Source organism: Cherax quadricarinatus, chromosome 1, assembly GCF_038502225.1.
Source record: "Cherax quadricarinatus isolate ZL_2023a chromosome 1, ASM3850222v1, whole genome shotgun sequence".
Taxonomy (NCBI): domain Eukaryota; kingdom Metazoa; phylum Arthropoda; class Malacostraca; order Decapoda; family Parastacidae; genus Cherax; species Cherax quadricarinatus.
In genome coordinates, this window is record NC_091292.1 from 80,300,873 (window position 1) to 80,328,372 (window position 27,500).

Consider the following 27,500-nt stretch of genomic DNA (forward strand, 5'->3'; position numbering starts at 1 on the left):
CGACATGAAAGGTGGTCACCTACTGTTTTATTAGAGCACAGACGTCATGGGAAGACACGGAAGACATGCAGAACATTCAATAACAAGTGGGTGGAAGGAATACTAGGTTCTGTAGAGTGAAAACACTAACCGTAATGAACACACTAACCGTAAAGAGAACACACTAACTATAGAGAGAGCACACTAACCGTAGAGTGAACACACTAACCGTAAAGAGAACACACTAACCGTAAAGAGAACACTCTAACCGTAAAGATAGCACACTAACCGTAGAGTGAACACACTAACCGTAAAGAGAACACTCTAACCGTAAAGAGAACACTCTAACCGTAAAGAGAACACACTAACCATAAAGATAGCACACTAACCGTAGAGTGAACACACTAACCGTAAAGAGAACACACTAACCGTAGAGTGAACACACTAACCGTAGAGTGAACACACTAACCGTAGAGTGAACACACTAACCGTAAAGAGAACACACTAACCATAAAGATAGCACACTAACCGTAGAGTGAACACACTAACCGTAAAGAGAACACACTAACCGTAGAGTGAACACACTAACCGTACAGAGAACACACTAACCGTAGAGTGAACACACTAACCATAGAGTGAACACACTAACCGTAAAGAGAACACGCTAACCGTAAAGAGAACACACTAACCGTAAAGTGAACACTGGCGACACTCCATCAACAGTCTTAAGTCCCTCCCAAGAGGCTCATCATTGGCAATCCTTTCCTTAAATTACTTGGACAAGGAAACTGTTTAAGAGGAAACCTTTCACTTAACTGTTAGTAATAATATATCACAAATTCTATACACTAATGGAACCTAAGCAGGAGTCTACAAGCAGAGCTGCAGCTGTTGTCACCTCCCTTGATAAATACTATAGCAACTAAGTCATAAAAATTACCACTGGGCGACTACACTGCTTTGATTATTACTGATTCTACGTCATCGATGAAAGTCCTTGACTCACATAGTGACTTACATGCTAAATGGAGAAGCCACATATACCAAAAAAAAAAAAAACAGAAAAAATGAATTTACAGTTCTTATGGGTTCTATCACACAATGAATTATTTCTACACGATAAAGCTGATGTTAGGAAAAAAAAATACATAGAAAGAAAAAGTACAATAAAATCTTCATACAATTTTTGTCAAGCATTAGGAATAATATCAGGAGCACTGTTATGAATCTGTCAGTAATTCAATACGATAATATAAATGTAGATAAGTACATTTAAGAGGCAACTTGTAATGTAAACAGACAAACTGATGTTGTAGTAGCCAGGCTAGGCTTGGCTATAAATACTTCTGACAGTTTGGCAGACAGGTGATGATCAAACTATGTGCAAAGTACGTGGTCAACCTCATGATCACTTTCTTTAACACTATGTGCTTCATTATTCACTAAGGAATGTATAGACAGACAGTATAACAACCTTTATGATAACGTCAAGTTATCTTAATGAAAATAAGATTCCAGACATGTTAAGCAAATATCCTAAATTTGCTTGAAACAGATGAAACAAAATTTGTAAATATATAGGCAGCTGTACTCTTGTTAATCACTTAGAGGCCTAATTCCTAGGCTTTGTGTGTCTCCACATGCTCTTGTGATACCCTCCACACGATGGATGTGGAGTGCACAAACTAGCCGAAACAAAATCTAAAAAAAAAAGAAACTGCCAACTATGTCATCTATCACCTGAGTCATACCCATCACCTGAGTCATACCCATTACCTGAGTCATACCCATCACCTGAGTCATACCCATCACCTGAGTCATATTCATCGCCTGCGTCATGCCCATCACCTGCGCCGTCCCCATCACCTGCGTCATACCCATCACTTGCATCAACCCCCCAAGTGCTGAAGGGACACTCCTTCCCCCCCTTTGTCAAAGCGTCACCTCCTACCAACTATGTCCCCCCCGACCTGCGTCACCCCCTCCCCCCGACATGCGTCACCCTATCCCCTCGACCTGCGTCACCCCCTCCCCCCAGTGCCCAGACGTCACCCGTCAAACCTCCGGGGTCAAAAATACCCAGACCAGATTAGCTGTGGTATATATAGTTAGCATTCTAAGCCTCGCTTCCAGCTCTCACATTCCTCTTATTTGATGATTATTCGCCTCTTCCTCTTTCTTATCTACCTCATTCCCCCCATTCTCTCTCTTTTTTTTTTCTCTCTCTCCATTATCCTCACCACAGTATCTTGAAAATTTAAGTAGGGATTGCTATTAGGGTCACAAGTGACATGGTCCTTAGGCAAATAGATAAATTAAAACCTAACAAATCCCCAGGCCCTGATGAACTGTATGCAAGGGTTCTAAAGGAATGTAAAGAGGAGCTTAGCACACCTTTGGCTAATCTTTTCAACATATCACTACAAACTGGCATGGTGCCAGATAAGTGGAAAATGGCAAATGTGATACCTATTTTCAAAACAGGTGACAGGTCCTTAGCTTCGAACTATAGACCAATAAGCCTAACCTCCATAGTGGGAAAATTTATGGAATCAATAATTGCCGAGGCAGTTCGTAGCCACCTTGAAAAGCATAAATTAATCAACGAATCTCAGCATGGTTTTACAAAGGGGCGTTCCTGCCTTACGAATTTATTAATTTTTTTCACTAAGGTATTTGAGGAGGTAGATCATGGTAATGAATATGATATTGTGTATATGGACTTCAGTAAGGCTTTTGACAGGGTCCCACATCAGAGACTATTGAGGAAAATTAAAGCACATGGAATAGGAGGAGAAATTTTTTCCTGGATAGAGGCATGGTTGACAAATAGGCAGCAGAGAGTTTGCATAAATGGGGAGAAATCAGAGTGGGGAAGCGTCACGAGCGGTGTTCCACAGGGGTCAGTGTTGGGCCCCCTGCTGTTCACAATCTACATAAACGACATTGATGAGGGCATAAAGAGCGACATCGGCAAGTTTGCCGATGACACCAAAATAGGCCGTCGAATTCATTCTGACGAGGACATTCGAGCACTCCAGGAAGGTTTGAATAGACTGATGCAGTGGTCGGAGAAGTGGCAGATGCAGTTTAATATAGACAAATACAAAGTTCTAAATGTTGGACAGGACAATAACCATGCCACATATAAACTAAATAATGTAGATCTTAATATTACGGATTGCGAAAAAGATTTAGGAGTTCTGGTTAGCAGTAATCTGAAACCAAGACAACAGTGCATAAGTGTTCGCAATAAAGCTAATAGAATCCTTGGCTTCATATTAAGAAGCATAAATAATAGGAGTCCTCAGGTTGTTCTTCAACTCTATACATCCTTGGTTAGGCCTCATTTAGATTATGCTGCACAGTTTTGGTCACCGTATTACAGAATGGATATAAATTCTCTGGAAAATGTACAAAGGAGGATGACAAAGTTGATCCCATGTATCAGAAACCTTCCCTATGAGGATAGACTAAGGGCCCTGAAACTGCACTCTCTAGAAAGACGTAGAATTAGGGGGGATATGATTGAGGTGTATAAATGGAAGACAGGAATAAATAAAGGGGATGTAAATAGTGTGCTGAAAATATCTAGCCTAGACAGGACTCGCAGCAATGGTTTTAAGTTGGAAAAATTCAGATTCAGGAAGGATATAGGAAAGTACTGGTTTGGTAATAGAGTTGTGGATGAGTGGAACAAACTCCCAAATACCGTTATAGAGGCCAGAACGTTGTGTAGCTTTAAAAATAGGTTGGATAAATACATGAGTAGATGTGGGTGGGTGTGAGTTAGACCTGATAGCTTGTGCTACCAGGTCGGTTGCCGTGTTCCTCCCTTAAGTCAATGTGACCTGACCTGACTAGGTTGGGTGCATTGGCTTAAGCCGGTAGGAGACTTGGACCTGCCTCGCATGGGCCAGTAGGCCTTCTGCAGTGTTCCTTCGTTCTTATGTTCTTATGACAAGTAACCTTAGCTTTTCTCAGCAGACAAGGGCACATAACCTCCCTCAGCAAACAAGGTAAGATAACTTCCCTCGGAAGATAAGGGCTGACAACCTCCCTCAGCAGACAAGGGCTGATAACCTCCCTCAGCAGACAAGGTAAGATAACCTTCCTCGGGAGATTAGGTCAGATAACCTCCCTCAACTGATAAGATCACAATCTCAGAAGAAAATAATCTCATTGTAGACCTACAGATCTCCCTCAACTTTACCTTTCCTTCCCTCCCTCCTTCCCTACAATTTCTCCCTCCCTCCCTTCACTCCCTTCCTCCCTCCCTACACACTCTCGCCCTGCCTCCCGAGATGGAACTTCCTGGCAGCACATTGTCGATGTATTTAATTTCATTTATAAACAAAACTCAGTACGTGCACATCACTCCATTGTTTGATTCTTGAAATATATACTCTTAATATAGTATTATTGTTACTACACTTGTAGTGTATTATTGTTACTACACTGTAGTGTATTATTGTTACTACACTGTAGTGTATTATTGTTACTACACTGTAGTGTATTATTGTTACTACACTGTAGTGTATTATTGTTACTACACTGTAGTGTATTATTGTTACTACACTGTAGTGTATTATTGTTACTACACTTGTAGTGTATTATTGTTACTACACTTGTAGTGTATTATTGTTACTACACTGTAGTGTATTATTGTTACTACACTGTAGTGTATTATTGTTACTACACTGTAGTGTATTATTGTTACTACACTGTAGTGTATTATTGTTACTACACTTGTAGTGTATTATTGTTACTACACTTGTAGTGTATTATTGTTACTACACTTGTAGTGTATTATTGTTACTACACTTGTAGTGTATTATTGTTACTACACTTGTAATATGGTGTATTATTGTTACTACACTTGTAATACAGTGTATTATTGTTACTACACTTGTAATACAGTGTATTATTGTTACTACACTTGTAATACAGTGTATTATTGTTACTACACTTGTAGTGTATTATTGTTACTACACTGTAGTGTATTATTGTTACTACACTGTAGTGTATTATTGTTACTACACTTGTAATATGGTGTATTATTGTTACTACACTTGTAATACAGTGTATTATTGTTACTACACTTGTAATACAGTGTATTATTGTTACTACACTTGTAATACAGTGTATTATTGTTACTACACTTGTAATACAGTGTATTATTGTTACTACACTTGTAATACAGTGTATTATTGTTACTACACTTGTAATACAGTGTATTATTGTTACACTTGTAATACCTGGAGTTTACCTGGAGAGAGTTCCGGGGGTCAACGCCCCCGCGGCCCGGTCTGTGACCAGGCCTCCTAATACAGTGTATTATTGTTACTACACTTGTAATATAGTGTATATTTTGTCAGTATAAGTGATCAGGTGGTGTTACTGTGGTAATATGAACTAGGACGGAGGATGAAGCCTACAAAACTGCAAGCAGTGAAGAACCCGCGGGGTTTAGTGCTTTAAACCTCTGGAAATGCTGATGAACAAAGTGGACGATGAAGACAAACACGAAGAAATAAAAGAAAAAGAAAAGTAAAGAAAAAGGAAAGTGAAAAAGAGAGAAAAAAGGAAAAAATGGAAACAGAAAAAAAGAAAAAAAAGGAAAAGGAAAAAATAGGAAAAAAGAAAGGAGAAGAAAAGAAAATAGAAGACGACGACAAATTGAAGAGGGAAAAAAGAAAACAAGGAAGGAGAAAAATGGAAGAAAATACTTCCTGCTGCCTTTGTTGTCTTATCCTCCCCCTCCCCCCTTCCCTTCCCTTCTCCCTTTCCCTACCCCCTCCCCACCCCTCCACCCCCTTCCGTTCCCTCCTCCCCTTCCCCTCCCTCCCTCCCTTCCTGCTTCCCTCGGCGCAGCCTCGCAACTACACAATTCTTCGGTGTAGCCGGATCTCTGGTACTCGGTACGAGCACCGTCAGTACTGACTATGCTGTTACCCTTAGTTCCACACCAGACACGCGCGCGCGCACGCACGCACACACACACACGCGCGCGCACACACACACAGCTCACGGAGCAAGGAGTGTGTAACCTAGTAACGACCAGTAAAGAGGCGGGGCCAGGAGCTATGACTCTACCGCCTGCAACCACACTAGAGCAAGACTTTCACATAGTACCAGGCCGCAATAAAACACTCGCTGGGAGAGGCCTTAATACTCTTATACGTATTTAACATTGGACCGTTGTTCACCGTCGACCGTTGTTGATCGTCGACCGTTGTTGATCGTCGACCGTTGTTGATCGTCGACCGTTGTTGATCGTCGACCGTTGTTGATCGTCGACCGTTGTTGACCGTCGACCGTTGTTGACCGTCGACCGTTCTTGACCGTCGACCGTTCTTGACCGTCGACCGTTCTTGACCGTCGACCGTTGTTGATCGTCGACCGTTGTTGATCGTCAACCGTTGACCGTCAACCGTTGTTGATCGTCGACCGTTGTTGACCGTCGACCGTTGTTGATCGTCGACCGTTGTTGACCGTCGACCGTTCTTGACCGTCGACCGTTCTTGACCGTCGACCGTTGTTGATCGTCGACCGATGTTAACCGTTGACTGGTGCTGACCGTCGACCGTTGTTGATCGTCGACCGTTCTTGACCGTCGACGGTTGTTGATCGTCGACCGTTGTTGACCGTCGACCGTTGTTGACCGTCGACCGTTGATCGTCGACCGTTGTTGATCGTCGACCGTTGTTGACCGTCGACCGTTGTTGACCGTCGACCGTTGTTGACCGTCGACCGTTGTTGATCGTCGACCGTTGTTGACCGTCGACCGTTGTTGACCGTCGACCGTTGTTGATCGTCGACCGTTGTTGACCGTCGACCGTTGTTGACCGTCGACCGTTGTTGATCGTCGACCGATGTTAACCGTTGACTGGTGCTGACCGTCGACCGTTGCTGATCGTCGACCGTTGTTGACCGTCGACCGTTGTTGACCGTCGACCGTTGTTGATCGTCGACCGTTGTTGATCGTCGACCGATGTTAACCGTTGACTGGTGCTGACCGTCGACCGTTGTTGATCGTCGACCGTTGTTGACCGTCGACCGTTGTTGACCGTCGACCGTTGTTGACCGTCGACCGTTGTTGACCGTCGACCGTTGTTGACCGACCGTTGTTGATCGTCGACCGTTGTTGACCGTCGACCGTTGTTGATCGTCGACCGTTGTTGACCGTCGACCGTTGTTGACCGTCGACCGTTGTTGACCGTCGACCATTGCTGATCGTCGACCGTTGCTGACCGTCGACCGTTGCTGACCGTCGACCGTTGTTGACCGTCGACCGTTGTTGACCGTCGACCGTTGTTGACCGTCGACCGTTGTTGATCGTCGACCGTTGTTGACCGTCGACCGTTGTTGATCGTCGACCGTTCTTGACCGTCGACCGTTCTTGACCGTCGACCGTTCTTGACCGTCGACCATTGTTGATCGTCGACCGATGTTAACCGTTGACTCGTGTTGACCGTCGACCGTTGTTGACCGTCGACCGTTGTTGACCGTCGACTATTGTTGACCGTCGACTATTGTTGACCGTCGACAGTTGTTGATCGTCGACCGTTGTTAACCGTTGACTGGTGCTGACCGTCAATCATTGACCGTTGATCGCCCACTGCTGGTGACCACTGACAGTCGACCGTTCTTGACCGTTAATCGTCCACCGTTCTTGACCGCTGATCATCACCATTCTAGACCGTTGATCGTTCACCGTTCTTGACGGTTGATCGTCAACGTTCTTGACCGCTGATCGCTCACCGTTCTTGACCGTTGATCGTCACCGCTCTTGAACGTCCCGCCAGCTATCATGGCGCGTCACTGACGTCATCATTGACGTCACTGAGGGGTGCCAGAGGGCACTACCACAATTACTTTTCATAGATTGTGAGGATAATATTCACTGATGTTAAAACAGTCGAGTGTTAAGTATATGTGATAGATGGTGTGGTGGGCGATAGTGTGTAACGGGAGGGCAAGGGGTTATCTATTAAATGAGGAATAGATACAGATGGTAACCTGGCCAGCATTCACCGCCTCCCCCCCCCAAGCATCTCTACCTGCGCACGCACACACGTACACACGCACACACATACTATTACAGACACACTAACACACGAACTCATGCCCACACACAGACATACACACATACATTAAAAGAAGCATTAACACACACACACACGGGGCCAGGAGCTAGGACTCGACCCCTGCAACCTCAACTAGGTGAGTACACACACACACACACACACACACACACACACACACACACACACACACACACACACACACAGGATGTTCCAGAGATGGGACACAGAGGTTGGAGACAGATTGATCACAGGGATGTTAGGAAGTATTTCTTCAGACACAGAGTAGTCAGGAAGTGGAATAGTTTGGGAAGCGATGTAGTGGAGGCAGGATCCATACATAGCTTAATGCAGAGGTATGATAAAGCTCACGGTTCAGGGAGTGACCTAGTAGCGACCAGTGAAGAGGCGGGACCAGGAGCTAGGACTCTACCCCTGCAACCTCAACTAGGTGAGTATACACACACACACACACACTCAGACTAACACATACACACATACTCATATACACACACGCACATACACACAATCGCGCACATGTTAGTAATACATATACGGTACTTGTATAGTATGTATACTATGTGTAGCCATCAGTTATGCAGATGGTCAGGTGACCATACTCAAATCGTAAGACGCTGTGCTTGTCCGCAGGCAGCCAGGACCACAGTCTAGGAACAGCAACAGCGCAGGTGACGCGCGGGACGCACGCACATCACACTCTTTAATAAACCGAAAACAGGCCAAGTCATGGCTATTTAATATTACTCTTCGTGAACCCTCTCAACACACAACCGCGCAGGCTGCGCCGAGGGGTAACGAGGCTTTGCCGAGGGGTGACTAGGCTGTGTCTTGGGGTATCATACTTAGCACATCCCCCTGAAGCGCACATCAAATAACCGTAAATACATCAGGTCTATATTGGAGTCTGTAGCAGCATCAGTATGGAACTCACACCTGGTCAAGCTCGCCAAGAAAGTAGAGAAGTGCAAAAATTTGCAACAAGACTAGTCACGGAGCTAAGGAGTATGTCCTGCGAGGAGAAGTTAAGGGAACTCAACCTGACGACAGTGGAGGCCAGGAAGGATAGGAAAAACATGATAAGTACGTATGAAATACTGAGAGGAACTGACAATGTGGATAGAGACAGGATGTTCCAGAGATAGGATACAGCAACAAGGGGTCATAGCTGGAAGGTGAAGACTTATATGTGTCACGGGGATGTTAGGAAGTATTCAGCCTCACAGTTATCAGGAAGTGAAACAATCTGGAAAGGAGTTGTAGAGGCAGGATCCATACATAGCTTTAAGCAAAGGTACGATAAGGCTCTTGAAGCAGAGAGTATTGGGCCTAGTAGCGACCAGCGAAGAGGCAGACAGGAGCTGTGCATCGACCCCTGTAACCACAAATAGGTGAGTACACACACACACACACACACACACACACACACCACACACACACACCACACACACACCACACACACACACCACACACCACACACACACACCACACACACCACACACACACACACACACACACCACACACACACACACACACACACCACACACACACACACACACACACACACACACACACATACACACACAACACACACACACACACACACACACACACACACACACACACACACACACACACACACACACACACACACACACACACACAGTTTGCACTGTTAAAGCTTCATGGTCAAGAAATATTTAATCTTGGGTGTGTGACATTCACTCCTGTCATCGTCTGCGCCACGGAAAAATTGAGGACAGGAGGGATAGGGGGAGGATATGATAACGACATATAAAATACTGAGAAGAATCGACAAGGTTGACAGAGACAGGATGTTCCAGAGATGGGACACAGCAACAAGGGGTCACAATTGGATGTCGAAGACTCAAATGAGTCACAGGATGTTAGGAAGTATTTCTTTAGTCATCGAGTTGTCAGAGAGTGGAAAAGTCTGGAAAGTGATGTAGTGGAGGCAGGATTCATACAGAGCTTTAAGAAGACGTATGAAAAAGCTCATGGAGCAGGAAGAGTCTGAGCTACTAGCAACCAGTGAAGAGGCAGGACCAGGAGCTATGAATCGACCCCTGCAACTACAATTAGGTGAGCGCGCGCGCGCACACACACACACACACACACACACACACATGAGGAAAGGCACTGCAATAGATCAGAGAATACCTGACAGGGAGGCAACAACGAGTCATGGTACGTGATGATGTATCACAGTGGGCGCCTGTGACGAGCGGGGTTCTACAGGGGTCAGTCCTAGGACCATTGTTATTTTTGGTACATGTGAATGACATGACGGAAGGGATAGACTCAGAAGTGTCCCTGTTTGCAGATGATGTGAAGTTAATGAGGAGAATTCAATCAGATGAGGACCAGGCAGGATTACAAAGAGATCTGGACAGGCTGGAAGCTTGGTCCAGCAACTGGGTCCTCGAATTTAACCCCGCCAAATGCAAAGTCATGAAGACTGGGAAAGGGCAAAGAAGACTGCAGACAGAGTATAGGATAGGTGGCCAAAGACTGCAAACCTCACTGAAGGAGAAAGATCTTGGGGTGAGTATAATACTGAGCACATCTCCTGCAACCCACATCAACCAGATAACTGCTGCAGCATATGGGCGCCTGGCAAACCTGAGAATAGCGTTCCGACTCTATACGTCGTGTACGTCAGGCCCATGCTGAAGTATGCAGCACCAGTTTGGAACCCACACCTGACCAAACACATCAAGAAATTAGAGAAAGTGCAACGGTTTGCAACAAGGCTGGTTCCAGAGATCAGGGGAATGTCCTACGAAGAAAGGTTAAGGGAAATCGGCCTGACGACATTGGAGGACAGGAGGATTAGAGGAGACATGATAACGAAATACAAAATACTGTGAGGAATTGACAAGGTGGACAGAGGCAGGATGTTCCAGATATGGGACACAGAAACAAGGGGTCACAATTGCAAGCTGAAGTCTCAAATAAGTCAGATGTTAGGAAGTACTTCTTTAGTCATAGAGTTGTCAGGAAGTGGAATAGTCTGGCAAGTGATGTAGTTGAGACAGGAACATTACACAGTTTTAAGACGAGGTATGATAAAGCTCATGGAGCAGGGAGAGGACCAGGTAGCGACCTGTGAAGATGCGGGGCCAGGAGCTATGTATCGACCCATGCAACCACAAATAAGCGAGTACAAATAGGTGAGTACACACACACGCACACATTCTGCCAGTCTCCTGAGGAAGCCTGAGACAGCCCACACGTAAATTTCTCTTGTCGTGCACCGTGTGCTACCTTTCCTTATCCCTCTCCCCGGGAGGGAGATGCAGAGGGGAAAGAGAGAGAGAGAGAGAGAGAGAGAGAGAGAGAGAGAGAGAGAGAGAGAAATTAAATTAAGGGAAACACCCAGTCATTCAGCTGACTACTGACTCACAGCTTGCTCTCTCATCGCTACGTTCATTACTAAACACTCCTGGAGATGCTGCAGTCTTGTCTGTGTACTGGTTACCGCAGCCTGGCCTGTGTACTGAATGCTGCAGCCTAGTCTGTGTACTGGTCCCTGTCAGGGCTACAGTGTCAAGGCTACAGTGTCAAGAGATTCCACGCTCTGACTCTCTTCATATTGCAGCAAACATGTCTATGGTTATTATATATATATATATATATATATATATATATATATATATATATATATATATATATATATATATATATATATATATATATATATATATATATATATATATATATGTGTGTGTGTGTGTGTGTGTGTGTGTGTGTGTGTGTGTGTGTGTGTGTGTGTGTGTTATATAATCGTGTGTGTGCACGCGCGAACGAAAAAAATTAGCGAACAAGAGATGCAAGGTGCAAAACAACCACAGGGGGAACTCAAAGATAGCTCTAGGCCTTTCGTGTTGCAATCAACATATCAGGAGCTTGCAATGGTGCAGGAAAGAGGATAAAATTCGAGAAAACACGTTGAGTGTTTTTTGCTAGAATGAGGGAGGAGGGTAACAAAGTAAGAGCCCAAGGGTGCCACTTATGCCAGTGCCTGGTGGCTTGACTATTTTTATAAGGCATTATAAAAGCGGCATCCCACGAGCACTGATACGATCGTGGCAGTAAAACAATTAGTGGCATTACAACCATCAAGAATTCCGTAAACTTCTAAATGTAAAAATCTTAATATTCCCGTGGGATAGAGCGTCATGTGTGATTTTCGCTCAGCATGAGGTGGGCCAAAACGACATGGGTTCGAATCCTAGGCTAGTCGCAGTGTTACTGATATATATTATGGGAATGCAAGACAAGCCACAGGGGGTGGAAATCTAGCTGAAGTACGTTCACACTTCTAGTGCATCAGGTGCTGTGCAATGTTGCAAAGGCAGCAACAGGAGAAATGAGGGTAAGTTTTCTCAAGAGTATGGTAGCATGAGTGACTCCCACCAACACCTCTCAGAATGTGAGAGGCACGGCCGGATACCACCCACCCACAAGCCCCTCCACACCACACCCCACCCCATGTATGGGGTCGGGTGGGCTAGGCTCAAAGTCTGCAGATAGCAGGAGGTAAAATAACTAGATTTTAATAGCCAGCCCTAAGCTTCTAACCGCTGAGAACCGGTCATGTGACATAAGAGATTATGTCACAATACCTGGAGTTTACCTGGAGAGAGTTCCGGGGGTCAACGCCCCCGCGGCCCGGTCTGTGACCAGGCGGCCTGGTGGATCAGAGCCTGATCAACCAGGCTGTTACTGCTGGCTGCACGCAAACCAACGTACGAGCCACAGCCCGGCTGGTCAGGTACCGACTTTAGGTGCTTGTCCAGTGCCTGCTTGAAGACTGCCAGGGGTCTATTGGTAATCCCCCTTATGTATGCTGGGAGGCATTTGAACAGTCTCGGCCCCTGACACTTATTGTATTGTCTCTTAACGTGCTAGTGACACCCCTGCTTTTCATTGGGGGGATGTTGCATCGTCTGCCGAGTCTTTTGCTTTCGTTGTGAGCGATTTTCGTGTGCAAGTTCGGTACTAGTCCCTCTAGGATTTTCCAGGTGTATATAATCATGCATCTCTCCCGCCTGCGTTCCAGGGAGTACAGGTTCAGGAACCTCAAGCGCTCCCAGTAACTGAGGTATTTTATCTCCGTTATGCACGCCGTGAAGGTTCTCTGTACATTTTCTAGGTCAGCAATTTCACCTGCCTTGAAAGGTGCTGTTAGTGTGCAGTAATATTCCAGCCTAGATAGAACAAGCGACCTGAAGAGTGTCATCATGGGCTTGGCATCCCTAGTTCTGAAGGTTCTCATTATCCATCCTGTCATTTTTCTAGCAGATGCAATTGATATAATGTTATGATCCTTGAAGGTGAGATCCTCCGACATGATCACTCCCAGGTCTTTGACGTTGGTTTTTCGTTCTATTTTGTGGCCGGAATTTGTTTTGTACTCTGATGAAGTTTTAATTTCCTCATGTTTACCATACCTGAGTAATTGAAATCTCTCATCGTTGAACTTCATATTGTTTTCTGCAGCCCATTGAAATATTTGGTTGATGTCCGCCTGGAGCCTTGTAGTGTCTGCAATGGAAGACACTGTCATGCACATTCGGGTGTCATCTGCAAAGGAAGACACGGTGCTGTGGCTGACATCCTTGTCTATGTCAGATATGAGGATGAGAAACAAGATGGGAGCGAGTACTGTGCCTTGTGGAACAGAGATTTTCACCGTAGCCACCTCAGACTTGACTCTGTTGACTTCTACACTTTGTGTTCTATTTGTGAGGAAGTTAACGATCCATCTACCAACTTTTCCTGTTATTCCTTTAGCACGCATTTTGTGGGCTATTAAGCCATGGTCACACTTGCCGAAGGCTTTTGCAAAGTCTGTATATATTATTTTTGTCTACTAGTGCATCTAGGACCTTGTTGTAGTGATCCAGTAGTTGAGACAGACAGGAGCGACCTGCTCTAAACCCATGTTGCCCTGGGTTGTGTAATTGATGGGTATCTAGATGGGTGGCGATCTTGCTTCTTAGGACACTTTCAAAGGTTTTTATGATATGGGATGTTAGTGCTATTGGTCTGTAGTTCTTTGTTATTGCTTTACTGCCCCCTTTGTGGAGTGGGGCTATGTCTGTTGTTTTTAGTAACTGTGGGACGACCCCCGTGTCCATGTTACTCTCCATAGGATGTTAAAAGCTCGTGATAGGGGCTTCTTGCAGTTCTTGATGAACACGGAGTTCCATGAGTCTGGCCCTGGAGCAGAGTGCTTGGGCATGTTATTTATCGCCTGTTCCAAGTCATTTGGCGTCAGGATAACATCAGATAGGCTTGTGTTAACCAAATTCTGTGGCTCTCTCATAAAAAATTTATTTTGATCTTTGACTCTCGGTCTCTTTAGCGGCTTGCTAAAAACTGAGTCATATTGGGACTTGAGTAGCTCACTCATTTCCTTGCTGTCATCTGTGTAGGACCCATCTTGTTTAAGTAGGGGCCTAATACTGGATGTTGTTCTCGACTTTGATTTGGCATAGGAAAAGAAATACTTTGGGTTTCTTTCGATTTCATTTATGGCTTTTGGTTCTTCCCGGACATACACATACAGAATGCAGCTATTGTGTGTAATCTTCTTATTAATAAAACAGAAGGAATGGATACGCTCATCTGTCAGCAAATGTCCCAGAACTTTCTAGAATGTTCAGGAAATACTCTCAGTGTCGATTAATATGTCTGTATTATTTATGGATCTCTACTACTCCCATTTTCTTTACGATAATAACTAGACAAGTCCTGATTTTTTCTTTCTTTTTTACCCACTAACAGCCTAATTCTGTAAAGCACTAAACTAGTTGCAATCATCATGTTGCAATGTGTACCTTTGTACCGCTGTACCTAGACGGATTAGGACCTCGATAGGTCACTGCCTCTTTTATGGGGGCTGTCCTAGGATATCGTCACATGTGTCCCCATATCTATATGAAGCCCCATTCCTACTTCCTTACTACTGATGTTACATCGATCACGTTGCAGTCAGTGATTGCAACTACTTGGTATAAAGTACCTGTAACCTTACGATACCTTTATGTAGTAGTAGCTGGGCGGGTTATACATTATGTCAACGTTCTGAACGACGGACCTAACATGTTATATATCAGCGTTCACGATGGACTTAACATGATGTTATATATTATATCGACGTTCGCGACGTACCTAACATGATGTTCAGTGCGCGCGCACGCACACACACACACACACACACACACACACACACACACACACACACACACACACACACACACACACACACACACACACACACACACACACACACGTTTATTTTATTATCACACTGGCCGATTCCCACCAAGGCAGGGTGGCCCGAAAAAGAAAAACTTTCACCATCATTCACTCCATCACTGTCTTGCCAGAAGGGTGCTTTACACTACAGTTTTTAAACTGCAACATTAACACCCCTCCTTCAGAGTGCAGGCACTGTACTTCCCATCTCCAGGACTCAAGTCCGGCCTGCCGGTTTCCCTGAATCCCTTCATAAATGTTACTTTGCTCACACTCCAACAGCACGTCAAGTATTAAAAACCATTTGTCTCCATTCACTCCTATCAAACACGCTCACGCATGCCTGCTGGAAGTCCAAGCCCCTCGCACACAAAACCTCCTTTACCCCCTCCCTCCAACCCTTCCTAGGCCGACCCCTACCCCGCCTTCCTTCCACTACAGACTGATACACTCTTGAAGTCATTCTGTTTCGCTCCATTCTCTCTACATGTCCGAACCACCTCAACAACCCTTCCTCAGCCCTCTGGACAACAGTTTTGGTATGGAAATTAATTGGGACAGGAGAAAATTGTATGATTATCTCATGATATGTCTTAGTCTCCGGTTTAATTAATGTTGTTTGGGTTCTATTTTTTCAGAAGAGTTTGCTACTGATTTCTGGCAACTCTCCAGCTGTGGTGTTACCCTGTGACTCTCGTCAATGCTACAACAGCTGTTGTTCTGTAAAGGTATTCCTGAAAACATGCCCTATGAGTGAATGTGGGTTCGCCAAAGTCTCCCTTTCAGTTCATGATCACTGTTGAAATTCATGATGGATGCTACACCTAGGAAGTGTGCAATCATTGTAGCTCTTAGAAAACACGCTGATTTGAGTATCAGATCGCCGAAATTTTCAGTCTAGAAAGGTCACTTGATGGTCGAATTCTGAAGAGAGCTCGCGACACTGGTGACTATGGAGCGTTGCATCGAGGAAGATGTGGAAGAAATAGCAGGAGAATGCCTCACGACGGTTATAATAGTGTGAAACATATCAAGAATACCAGCAAAGACCTACAGAAAGATTTGGCTTCAGCTGGCGTAAATATTGAGTCTAACTGATCGACTAAGGCTCCTTGAAGTTGGCAGAACTGTCAGAAAGCCTATAAGCAATTACTGACTGTTGCTATAAAAAAAAAACGGCTACGGTGGGCACTCGATCATAAGCGAGAGAATGATATAGCAGCAAAAGCCAAGTCCGACCCGAAGCTGTTGTACAGTCGCATCAGGAGGAAAACAACAGTCAAGGACCAGGTAATCAGGGTGAGGAAGGAAGGAGGGAAGATCAGATGAAACGACCGAGAAGTATGTAAGGAGCTCAACATGAGATTTAAAGAAGTATTCACAGTGGAGACAGAAAGGACCCCAGAAAGCAGGAGTGGTGGGATACACCAAGTGCTGGACACAGTACTTACAACCGAGGAAGAGGTGAAGAGGCACTGCTAAGAGAACTAGATACTTCAAAAGCGATGGGGCCAGATAATATCTATCCTTGGGTCCTGATAGAGGGAACAGAGGTGCTCTGTGTACCACCACCAACAATCTTCAACACTCAACATTGGACTACAGACCAATGCCACTGACATGTATAGTATGCAAAGTCATGGAGAAGATTATCAGAAGAGTTCTGGAGCACTTAGAAAGGAATGAGCTTATCAACAACAACCAGCATGGATTTAGGGACAGGAAATCCTGTGTCACAAACCTACTGGAGTTCTATGACAGGGTGTCAGCAGTAAGACAAGAGAGAGAGCGGGGGGTGGGTAGACTGCATTTTCTTGGACTGTAAGAAGGCTTTTGACACAGTCCCACACAAGAGATTAGTGCAATAGCTGGAGGACCAGGCAGGTACTGCAATGGGAAGGTACTGCAATGGCTCAGAGAATACCTGACAGTAAGACATCAGCGAATCATTGTACGTGACGAGGTGTCAGACTGGGCACCTGTGACAAGCGGGGTTCCATAGGGGTCGGTCCTAGGATCAGTGCTGTTTCTGGTATATGTGAATGGCATGACGGAAGGAATAGACTCAGAAGTGTCCCTGTTTGCAGACGATGTGAAGTTACTGAAAAGAATTCAATCGGAGGAGGACCAGGCAGGACTGCACAGGGATCTGGACAGGGTACTGGCCTGGTTCAGCATATGGCTCCTGGGGTTCAACCCCACCAAGTGCAAAGTCATGAAGACCAGGGAAGGGCAAAGAAGGCTGCAGACAGAGCACAGTCTAGAGGGCGTGAGTATAATACCGAGCACATCTCCTGAGATGCACATCAACCAAATAATTGTTGCAGCATATGGACGCTTAGCAAACCTAAGAATAGCAATCCGACATTTCAGTAAGGAATCGTTCAGGACTCTGTACACCGTGTATGTCACACCCATATTGGAGTATGCAGCAGTTTGGAATCCACACCTGGCCAAGCACGTCAGGAAATTAGAGAAAGTGCAAAGGTTTGCAATGAGACTAGTCCCGGAGCTAAAGGGTATGTCCTAAGAGGAAAGTTTATGGGAAATCGACATGACAACACTGGAGGATAGGAGGGATACGGGGGGATATGATAACGACATATAAAATACTGAAAGGAACCTATGAGATGGGCAGAGACAGGATGTTCCAGAGATGGAACACAGGAACAAGGGGTCACAATTGAAAGTTGAAGACTCAGATGAGTCACAGGGATGTTATGAAGTATTTCTTCACTCAGAGTGGTCAGGAAGTGGAATAGTCTAATGAGTGATGTAGTGGAGGCAGGATCCATACACAGCTTCAAGAAAAGGTATGATAAAGCTCACGGAGGAGGGAGAGAGTGACCTAGTAGTGACCAGTGAAGAGGAAGGGCCAGGAACTATGAATCGACCCCTGCAATCGCAATTAGGTGAGTACGTACACACACACACACACACGCGCGCGGAGTGTCAGTGTATTAGTAAAGGAAAACATGCATGGGAGGAGTGTGTACCGTGCTGCCTACGTTGTCACATGACACGTGTGTGTACTCACCCAATTGTGGTTGTAGTGCTCGAGTCATAGCTCCTGGCCCTGCCTCTTCACTGGTCGCTACTAGGTCCACTCTCTCCCTGCTCTATGAGATTTATCATACCTCTTCTTAAAGCTATGTATGGAACCTGCCTTCACTACATCACTCTCCAGACTGTTCCACTTCCTGACAACTATACGAGTGAAAAAATATTTCCTGACATCCCTGTGACTCAACTGAGACTTCAATTTCCAGTTGTGACCCTTTGTTGCTGTGTCCCATCTCTGGAACATCCTGTCTGTCCACCTTGTCAATTCCTCTCAGTATAATGTATGTCTTTACCTTGACCCCCATCCCCCACTCTCTCTTGTCGTCCAGTGTTGTCAGGTCGATTGCCCTTAACCTCTCCTCGTAGGACATATCCTGCAGCAATTATTTGGTTGATGTGTGCCTCAGGAGATGTGCTTGGTATTATGCTCACCCCAAGATCATTTTCTTTGAGTGAGGATTGCAGTCTTTGGCCCCCCCTAGACTGTATTCTGTCTGCGGTCTTATTTGCCCTTCCCCGATCATGACTTTGCACTTGGTGGGGTTAAACTCGAGAAGCCAGCTGCTGGACTAGGCTTGCAGCCTGTCCAGATCCCTTTGTAGTCCTGCCTGATCCTCGTCCGACTGAATTCTTCTCATTGTTTCACATCGTCTGCAAACAGGGTCACTTCTGAGTCTATTCCGTCACGTCATTCATACACCAGAAACAGCACCGGTCCTAGGACCGATCCCTGTGGAACCCCGCCCGTCCCAGGCGCCCAGTCTGACATCTTGTTGCATACCATGACTCGCTTTTGCCTTCCTGTCAGGTTTTCTCTGATCCACTGCAGTGCCTTCCCTGTTATACCTGCCTGATCCTCCAACTTTTGCACTAATCTTTTGTGTGGAATTATGACAAAAGCCGTCTTACACTCCAAGAAAAGGGAATCTACCCACCTTTCTATCTCTCTTGCCTCCTTACAATCCAAGAAAAGGCAATCTACCCACCCTTCTCTCTCTTGCCTTACCTCTGTCACCTTGTCATAGAACTCCAGTAGTTTGTGACACAGGATTTCTCGTCCCTGAAACCATGCTGGTTGTCGTGAATAAGCTCATTCCTTTTTAGATGCTCCACCACTCTTCTCCTGATAACCTTCTCCATGACACTGCATACTATACCTGTCAGTGACACTGGTCTGTAGTTTAGTGCTGTGTGTCTGTCACCTTTCTTAAAAACTGGGACTACATTTGCTCTCTTCCACATCTCAGGTAGTCGCCCTGTTTCGATAGATGTTTTGAAGATTGTTTTTAGCTTAGGTTAGAGTGCCTCTGCTCCCTCTCTCAGGACCCATGGAGAAATGTTGTCTGGCCCCACCGCCTTTGAGGTATCTAGTTCACTAGCAGCCTCTCTACCTCTTCCTCGGATGTATGTATTGTGTCCAGCACTTGTTGGTGTACCTCACCAATCCGGCCTTCTGGAGTCCATTCTGTCTCCTCTGTAAATATTTCTTTAAATCTCTTGTTGAGCTCTTCACATGTTTCTCGGTCGTTTATTGTGATCTCCCTTCCTCAGCCTGATTACCTGGTCTTTTTCTTCCTGGTGTGCCTGAATAACAGCTTCGGGTCAGACATGGCTTTTGCTGCTATGTCATTTTCGTATTGTCGCTGGGGCTCTCCTTATCTATACATATTCATTTCTGGTTCTTCGACTACTCTCCTTATTTTCCCGAATCCTTTGCCTTCTATACTTCTTCCATTAGTTTTGGCCTCTCTACACCGTTGGGTAACCAAGGGCTCACCCATCATATCATTTTCTGATTTTCCTGCCGGTTCTCTTTCCCACTGAACCTCGTGCAGAAGTTCCTCAAGCCTGTATAGTCAGGCTTCATTCGTCCGGCCATTCTTGCTTCCCTCTCCACTTGTAACAACTATGTATTCGAAGCTCAGGACCACGTGATCAATAGCTCAATATCTGAAACTACTCAAGGCGAATACAAGGTCCAGTCTTGCTGGATCGTCCTCTCCTCTCTCTCTCTGATAGTGTCCCTAACGTGCTGATGCACGAGATTTTCAAGTACCACCTCCATCATCCTTGTCCTCCACGTTTCTGGGCCCCAGTGTAGCTCCAGGTTTCCCAGTCAATTTCCTTGCGATTGAAATCAGCGACAAGCAGCAGCTTTGCCCAGCCCACGTGGGTCCTTCTGGCCCCTGCCCACGTGGGTCCTTCTGGCCCCTGCCCACGTGGGTCCTTCTGGCCCCTGCCCACGTGGGTCCTTCTGGCCCCTGCCCACGTGGGTCCTTCTGGCCACTTCAGCCAGTCAGTATCGACCATGTTTCTGTTATAATCATCATATTCTTGTCTTGGCCTTCTGCTGTTCTGTGGTGGGTTATACATCATTGCACTCGCCACTGTATGGTAACGTAACACCCCTGTGAGTTAAGTAACGTAACACCCCCGTGGAGTAAGTAACGAACACGGAAAAGAACGAAGTGAAAACAGTGATCATGAGGACAATAACAACCAACACAGATAACGATGATAACGAACCCTTTTAATGAGAGAAAGAGAAAGAGAGAAAGAGAGAGAGAGAGACTCACCAAACATCTCTCCGTTGCAGGCGTATTCTGACACTAAGTAGATCATGTTCTTGGACTCCATCACCTGTGGACAAACACACACACACATAAACTTAGTTATCCTGACACAAACTTAATTTTCCTGACACAAAATTATGACACAAACTTAGTTATCATGACACAAACCTAGTTATCCCGACACAAACTAGTTATTCCGACACAAACTAGTTATCCCTACACAAACTAAACTATCCTGACAAACTTAATTATCCTCACACAAACTTAATTATCATGATACAAATTTAGTTATCCCTAGACAAACTTAATTATCCTGACACAAAATTATACTGACTCAAACTTAATTATCCTGACACAAACTTAATTATCCTGACTCAAACTTAATTATCCTGCCTCAAACTTAATTATCCTGACACAAACTTAATTATCCTGACTCAAACTTAATTATCCTGCCTCAAACAATTACCATGAAACTTTGTTATCCTGACAAACTTAATTATCCTGACACAAAATTATACTGACTCAAACTTAATTATCCTGACACAAACTTAATTATCCTGACTCAAACTTAATTATCCTGACACAAACTTAATTATCCTGACACAAACTTAATTATCCTGACAAACTTAATTATCCCGACACAAACTTAATTATTCTGACAGAAACATAATTATCCTGACACAAACTTAATTATCCTAACACAAACTTAATTATCCTGACAAACTTAATTATCCTGACACAAACTTAATTATCCTGACACAAACTTAATTATCCTGACACAAACTTAATTATCCTGACACAAACTTAATTATCCTGACTCAAACTTAATTATCCTGACACAAACGTAATTATCCTGACACAAACGTAATTATCCTGACACAAACTTAATTATCCTGACACAAACTTAATTATCCTGACTCTCACTTAATTATCCTGACAAACTTAATTATCCTGACTCAAACTTAATTATCCTGACACAAACTTAATTATCCTGACACAAACTTAATTATCCTGACACAAACTTAATTATCCTGACACAAACTTAATTATCCTGACACAAACTTAATTATCCAAACACAAACTTAATTATCCTGACACAAACTTAATTATCCTGACACAAACTTAATTATCCTGACACAAACTTAACTATCCTGACACAAACTTAATTATCCTGACACAAACTTAATTATCCTGACACAAACTTAATTATCCTAACTTAATTATCCTAACACAAACTTAATTATCCTGACACAAACTTAATTATCCTAACACAAACTTAATTATCCTGACACAAACTTAATTATCCAAACACAAACTTAATTATCCTAACACAAACTTAATTATCCTAACACAAACTTAATTATCCTGACACAAACTTAATTATCCTAACACAAACTTAATTATCCTAACAAACTTAATTATCCTAACACAAACTTAATTATCCTGACACAAACTTAATTATCCTAACACAAATTTAATTATCCTAACAAACTTAATTATCCTGACGTAAACTTAATTATCCTGACACAAACTTAATTATCCTAACACAAACTTAATTATCCTGACACAAACTTAATTATCCTAACAAACTTAATTATCCTAACACAAACTTAATTATCCTGACACAAACTTAATTATCCTAACACAAACTTAATTATCCTAACACAAACTTAATTATCCTAACACAAACTTAATTATCCTGACATAAACTTAATTATCCTGACACAAACTTAATTATCCTGACACAAACTTAATTATCCTAACAAACTTAATTATCCTAACACAAACTTAATTATCCTGACACAAACTTAATTATCCTAACACAAACTTAATTGTTAGGTAAGACACATATGCAACAGTTAGACAACTTTATTCCGAAACGTTTCGCCTACACAGTAGGCTTCTTCAGTCGAATACAGAAAGTAGGCAGGAACAGTAGAGATGTGAAGACGATGTAATCAGTCCATCACCCTTGTAGTCGTAGAATTTGAGGTTGTCAGTCCCTCGGCCTGGAGAAGTTCAGTTCCATAGTCAGGAACTATCTGAAGATCAAGCGACAGTGCGGAGACTTAAATACTGTCGGAAGGAGAGGTATTTAAGTATTTAAGTCTCCGCACTGTCGCTTGATCTTCAGATAGTTCCTGACTATGGAACTGAACTTCTCCAGGCCGAGGGACTGACAACCTCAAATTCTACGACTACAAGGGTGATGGACTGATTACATCGTCTTCACATCTCTACTGTTCCTGCCTACTTTCTGTATTCGACTGAAGAAGCCTACTGTGTAGGCGAAACGTTTCGGAATAAAGTTGTCTAACTGTTGCATATGTGTCTTACCTAACAACCTGTCGGTATTGTATACCATTTTGATGTTCACAAACTTAATTATCCTGACACAAACTTAATTATCCTGACACAAACTTAATTATCCTAACACAAACTTAATTATCCTAACACAAACTTAATTATCCTAACACAAACTTAATTATCCTGACACAAACTTAATTATCCTAACACAAACTTAATTATCCTAACACAAACTTAATTATCCTAACACAAACTTAATTATCCTGACACAAACTTAATTATCCTAACACAAACTTAATTATCCTAACACAAACTTAATTATCCTAACACAAACTTAATTATCCTAACACAAACTTAATTATCCTAACACAAACTTAATTATCCTAACACAAACTTAATTATCCTAACACAAACTTAATTATCCTAACACAAACTTAATTATCCTAACACAAACTTAATTATCCTAACACAAACTTAATTATCCTAACACAAACTTAATCTACGTGTGATTTTATATTTTACAAGCCTTAATATTATTATAATCAAGGGGGAAGCGCTAAACCCGGAGGATTATACAGCGCCTGGGGGGGGGGGATGTGGAAGTCATTCAGCCTTAATTCGGGGAAGTGGAGCACAGATCCAATTCCCTAAATCAAGATCCCCTCACCAACATCAAGGAACCTTCCTTGAGGGGTTCACAAGCTTTAATATTTTAATGAAAAAGATAATAATGAAATATAATAACATTTTAGACAGACATTTTACATTGTTGAAGATGTCACATTAAGTGACAACATTGTTGATGTCACAATAATTGACAACATTGTTAAAGATGTCACAATAATTGACAACATTGTTAAAGATGTCACAATAAGTGACAACATTGTTAAAGATGTCACAGTAAGTGACAACATTGTTAAAGATGTCACAATAAGTGACAACATTGTTAAAGATGTCACAATAAGTGACAACATTGTTAAAGATGTCACAATAAGTGACAACATTGTTAAAGATGTCACAATAAGTGACAACATTGTTAAAGATGTCACAATAAGTGACAACATTGTTGAAGATGTTACAATAAGTGACAACATTGTTAAAGATGTCACAATAAGTGACAACATTCCCAGAAGTGTGATCAAGTAATCAATAATGGTTCAAATTATTTTAACTGGGATTGTTTCATTTATTACATATTGATAACTAGTAATCCACAACAGGTCAAATTTATTAGTTACACCAATAATGGACTTTTATGTTAAGGGGAAAAATAGAGGAGTGGAGCTGCTTAACTGCTCATTGTTCTACTGATAACAGCATTGTTCTACTGATAACAGCATTGTTCTACTGATAACAGCATTGTTCTACTGATAACAGCATTGTTCTACTGATAACAAAACTGTAACAGAAAGACTGAAATAAATGAAACTATTATTTAATTGTTTTTTAAATACATTACCATCAATGTTTAAAAAGAAAGATAACTGAAAAATAGGACCATTTATAAAAATAGCACTGTACCTTATAAGCAATGTGTGTTATAAGCAACACCTGTTGTGTGACACTGAAGCTGTTCTAAATATTTAAAAAATCAATAAATGTAAATTAATCATGAAAGGTTTGGTTTCGTTAGGTCAAACTATTACTTTGCGATATATATATATATATATATATATATATATATATATATATATATATATATATATATATATATATATATATTTATATATATATATATATATATATTTATATATATATATATATATATATATATATATATATATATATATATATATATATATATATATATATATATATATATATATATATATATATTACACACTAATATTTAGATAAATCAATTGTTTTGCGATATATCTTAATGTTTTGATGAAATCTGACCGGAGAAAACGATGGTCAGATATTAAAAAAAAATAGTGCGCCTACAATTTGTTTTTTTCGCGTGCCACCTTTGGGCGGGTGTGCCAAAGGATGGCTGCCCCCCGGCCTAGAGCAGAGGGCACACTGCTGGGTACTGGAGAACATGCACCAAACACGGCAAGATGTTACAAAAAAAAAAAAACTTGAGTGAGCTGGATGCATCGAAGGCAATGTGACCTGACAGGGTATGACCACGGATGCTATGAGAGGGAGCAGAAGCACCGTGTGATCCACTACCTTGGATCTACAATAAATCAATGGACACTGGACAATCGCTAGAGATATGGACAACAGCAAATGTAGTCCTAATATTTAAGAAAGGAGACAAACGATAAGCGTTGTACCAAATGTCACTGTCAGTGACAGGCATAGCATGTAAGGTAATGGAGATGATAAACAGAACGGTATAACACTTGGAGGGAAGTCAATTCATAAACAATAATTAGCATGGGTTTAGAGACGGCAAATCTTCTCATACTAACCTCCTGGAGTTTTCTAATAAAGTGAGAGAAGTGAGGCAGAAGAGAGAGGAATGGGTGGAGTGCATATTCTTGGACTGCAAGAAGGCATTTAATACTGTACCTCACAACTGACTAGGGCAAAACTTGAGGTGCGAGCACGAACAGGTAAAGTACTGCGCTGGATCAAAGGGTACCTTAGCGGAAAGAAAAAGTGACTGTCCTGGAAGAGATGTCATAATGGAGAGGAGTGACAAGCGGGGTTCTGCAAGGATCGCTATCAGGACAATTACTGTTTCTGATATATGCGAATGACATGCTGAATGGGAATGAGTCAGATGCATCTCTGTTTGCTGATGTAAAATTAACGAAGATAAAATCTGATGAGGACAAGGAAACGAAACAAATGGATCTGGACACACTGCAAGACTGATTAGATAAATGATCACTTGAATTCAACCTTAGCAAATGCAGGGTTATGAGGATTAGAAAAGGGGAAGAAAATCAAACACTAAGTATAGACTCGGGAATCTCACTCAGAGAAAAACTTAGGGGTGAGCATAGCGCCAAGCATATCGCTGGAGGCATAAATCAAGTGAATAACTTCTACAGCTCAAACTTGTCTGGCAAATCTAAGAGTATATAATATGTCTTCAGGAATCTCGACAAGGAGTCATTGAAGACCCTCTATGCAACATATGTCAGGCCCATCTTGGAGTATACAGCACCAGTATGAAACCCACACCTGATAAAGCAGGTTAAGAAACGGGAGAAAATGCAGAGATATGCAACGAGACTAGTCTCAAGATTAAGGTATGAACTATCAGAAGAAACTACAGGAACTGAACGGCAATAAAGGAAAGAACAAGGGGAGACATAACTTTAAAATTACTCAGGAAGAACTGATAGCGTAGACAAGGAAAAACTCAAGAATTAGACACGTGTAAAATTTGGGTATCTTTATTTGTAGATGTTTAGTCATCCAGTAGCCTTATAAATACAGCACAAGGACGTAATGTGAAGAATGAAAATTATACACAAAAGTTGAGGTAATCAGTCCCTCAGCCTTGGAGTTGGTAAGGAGCACCGTGGTTTTGAAGACTACGGTGATCTTCACCAACTCCAAGACTGACGCACTCATTATCTCATCTTTTGTATATAATTCTGCATTCTTCACATTATGTTCTACTGTACTGACAAAGCCACTGGATGGCGAAACGTCTACAAATAAAGATACCCAGATGTTGGACATGCGTCTAAATTCATCCTGTCGGTATTGTATACCATTCATGTACAAGGAAAGATCGTTTGAGAGACGAGAAACAGGTACAAGAGGGTACAGTTGGAAATTAAGGATGCATATTAGTCATAGGGATACCAGGAAACATTTCTTCAGCCTAAGAGTGATCAAGAAGTGCAAGGGCCTTGAAGATATGGAGGCAGGTTCCACACACAATTTTAAGAACAGGTACGACAGGGTCCATGAGGGTCGGGGGGTGAGGGGAAACTGAATATAGCTACCTTAGAGACGGGGGCCATTAACTTAGACTTGACCCCTGCAACATTATACAGGTAAGTATATATAGGCAAGTACACAACCCACATACACACGCGCGCGCGCACGCACACACACACGCACACGCACACACACACACACACACACACACACACACACACACACACACACACACACACCTGGTAGAGCTTGATGATGTGCGGATGGTCGAGACTCTTCAACACTTTAACCTCGCGGTGAACCTTCTGAAGGTTGGTGGCATCCAGC

General features: G+C 42.9%; 1 protein-coding gene across 3 annotated transcripts in view; it reads right to left on the reverse strand.

Moving 5' to 3' along the window:
• Positions 1-27,500, reverse strand: part of LOC128685702 (serine/threonine-protein kinase SIK1) — a gene marked incomplete in the record, with an annotated part of 422,602 nt that overhangs the window by 195,228 nt on the left and 199,874 nt on the right. For all 3 annotated transcript variants that reach the window (XR_011391751.1, XM_070083104.1, XM_070083100.1), the window contains 2 exon segments: positions 21,015-21,078; positions 27,413-27,500. The exon segment at positions 27,413-27,500 is cut by the window's right edge and continues 29 nt beyond it. Coding sequence is in view for 2 of the 3 variants with exons in the window: in XM_070083100.1 (XP_069939201.1) it covers positions 21,015-21,078; positions 27,413-27,500 (152 nt within the window).